At 22.5% G+C, this 2953-nt stretch overlaps 2 protein-coding genes across 2 annotated transcripts; both read left to right on the top strand.

The window, feature by feature from the left end:
• Positions 1–517: 517 nt before the first annotated feature.
• Positions 518–1053, top strand: ENU1_141110 (hypothetical protein; the record flags this gene model as incomplete). Its single annotated transcript, XM_008860319.1, has 2 exons — positions 518–904; positions 958–1053. The coding sequence occupies 2 exons, from the start codon at positions 518–520 to the stop codon at positions 1051–1053; spliced, it is 483 nt and encodes a 160-aa protein (XP_008858541.1).
• Positions 1054–1666: 613 nt separating this feature from the next.
• ENU1_141120 (mRNA decapping protein, putative) lies at positions 1667–2493 on the top strand (the record flags this gene model as incomplete). The annotated part of the gene is made up of 3 exons (XM_008860320.1): positions 1667–1722; positions 1768–1922; positions 2006–2493. The coding sequence occupies 3 exons, from the start codon at positions 1667–1669 to the stop codon at positions 2491–2493; spliced, it is 699 nt and encodes a 232-aa protein (XP_008858542.1).
• Between the last annotated feature and the right edge of the window lie 460 nt (positions 2494–2953).

Below are 2953 nucleotides of genomic sequence, written 5' to 3' on the forward strand. Positions count from 1 at the left end.
TAAAACAAAAATGTTTTTTATTTAAAAATTTAATTAAATTGATGGTTATCTAATTTTAATAAGCTCTTTTTTGTCTTATTTGTTAATTACCAACCTGTACTTGATATAGAGAGAAGTTTGATCGTTATTTATAAGAGGAGAATATGAAAAATTAATTATTTGTAAATAATAGTCCAAATAAACTATTTTTTAAGAAATAGAGTCTATTCCAACTTTAATTTAAGTTATTCTTTTAATATTTTATTATATATTCTGTCTTGTTTAAACACATCATACTTTATGAGAATTTTTGTAGCTATGAACTATTTTTCAAATGAATTTCTTTATTTCTCATGTAATAAGATTATGGGTATTAGGATTGGATAGAATATATATATTTCTTGTGTAATATCAATTTATTAATAAAAGAAACTATAAAAAAAATGAATAGTCTATTTATATAATTCATTGTTTACGTTATATATAACATATCTTTTATAAAAAAAAGAAATAAGAAAAACTAAAAAAAACAAATAACATGGAAAAACCAAAGAAGATATATCAAATTACAGAAACAAACCTTTGGATTCCTCAACGAGAACGAGTAGATGATTATACTAAACAAGAAATGAAAAAAGATACATTTTTTATGCAGCATAAAATTGAAGATATTTTTAATACACTTAAAGTTCCACCATCCTTAACTGATGAGAATTGGAAACGAACAAAAGTAGTAAAAGAATATCTCAATGGTCTTGGATTAACTTATGAAACAAAGTTAACTCCTCATATATTTCGTTATAAAAAACAAGATGAACTTAAAGTTCTTGGTATTCTCTCTGAGAAAAAAGCACCTGAATATCAACCAATAGAATCATTATTAATACAGTCATCAACCAATATGTCATATGGCATATATGAAGTAGTTTGTTTCTTTATTCAATTCTTTTAATGAACAGTTTAATTAACTTTATGCAGGATAAAATAAAAAAATTTAAAATGAAAGGTATTGATGGAGGTTCTCTTGCTAATAGAAATGAAGACATATTTATTTCAAAAAGGTCTATGAGATAATAAGAAGTAATAAGCATTTAATAAATGGTGATTATATAATATTAACTGAATGTTTTCTGTGTGATTATTTAAAATTTGGTTAAGTCAAAATAACTCAAAAAGTGAGGTGATTGGATTTATTTGTGATAAAGAATCGTTTTGTAATTTTATTTTTGAAAAGGTTGAAAAATAACATGTTTTTTTAAGTTATTATTTTATTTAGTTTTTATATTAATAATTTTCTAATAATTATATTATTACTCTTAGAATATTTGACTAATATTTTTTTAAACTACGTACCATAAAGGAACAAGTCTTTTTTATTTTGGATGCATAATCTTTAAGCATTAAGAAAAAGGTAATAATTTGGTAGTCTCATTTTGTCATCATACATTAAAGTGGTTGGGTTTTTCCGTGATAAAAGTCATTTACTTTTCATTACATTAAATATAATAATATTTTATGAAATAATAAAATAAAGTTAAAAAAGATAATTCTTTTATTTGTTAGAAAGTATAATACAAATATAACATAAATAAACTATCGTATGAAATTTTTTTGTTATTTTTGAAATACTAAAAAATAGAAAAAACAAAAAACTATAAAAGAGACAAAAACATTTCCAACAAGAGGGATGGATACTCATGTTCCAATATTTACTTTAAGTGATGTAATGAATGACTTGTGTGCGTTTGTTTATTGTTATTGATAAAAGTAATAAGTTAATTAAAATAGACGATTTGTTATCAATAATCCAGTAAATGAGTATAATGACTCTATAAGATTCTTATTTTTATTAGAACTTGCACACTGGTATTACATGGATAATTGGACAAAAAAATTAAATTACCTTCCAATGATTACTGACTTTAAATTCTTTGTTGAGACTTGTTTGTGAAACTATACTTTTATAATAAAAATTACTATAATTATAATAAAATTAATAATGATGATTAAAAATACTAAAAATTAGTTGTACGTGAAGTAAAATGGAAAACATTTGACTTAAAGAACGTTGATGTAGAAGTAGATAAATGGAAGACATATAAATCAAGAATATCAGTAGTAGGAGCTTTATTATTGAATGAGAGTTTAACACATGTTATTCGTGTGAGAGCACCTTCTTCGTTACATTTTTCATTTCCACGTGGAAAAATGAATTTATTAGAAGACCCTCGATTTAGTTGTGTTAGAGAGACAAAAGAAGAGACAGGAATTACAATTTCTATTGAACAATGTAAACAAGAGTATTCTTTTGTTATTGAAAGTCATAAAGGAGTTGCCAATCATTCTACAACATATTATGTTATTCCTGATATTCCAATGAATTCTGAATTTAAACCAATGTGTAAAGAAGAAATTGCAGAGGTAAAATGGGAATTAATTGATAAAATTGATGCTAAAGAAACTGAAAAAACTCGTCTAAAAGAAATTATTGAAAAAATAAAGAAGTCCAGATGAATTATGCAACATCTTCTTTACATTTGAGTAATTATTATTTTAATGGTCCTATTTACTTTAGTGGAAAAGAATTAATTAGAAATAATTATTTAAAACTTTTATTTCTTTTCTTCTATTTCCACATATTTTATCTAAGAATATCTCTAAACTTATACAAATATTATTTCACTTGTATGCTTATCAATATTCTCTTTCGTTAATACTCTTTTTTAGTACTTCTCTCCTTTTTCTACCCTTCTTTACTATATTTTTATTATTTTTTTTCTATTAACTTTAATTTTAGTATTTATTACTTTATTTATAGTTTATTTTATTATTTCTCTTTATATTATTTTAATTTATTATTCTTATTCTTTTTCATTATATTTGTTTTTCTTTCTTCTTCTGTATTTTCTTCTTGTTTTTTATTTTCTTTACATGGATTTTCATACTTGTACAATATTTATTAATATTTACTTTA

This window comes from Entamoeba nuttalli, assembly GCF_000257125.1.
Source record: "Entamoeba nuttalli P19 unplaced genomic scaffold asmbl_5856, whole genome shotgun sequence".
Taxonomy (NCBI): Eukaryota; Evosea; order Mastigamoebida; family Endamoebidae; genus Entamoeba; species Entamoeba nuttalli.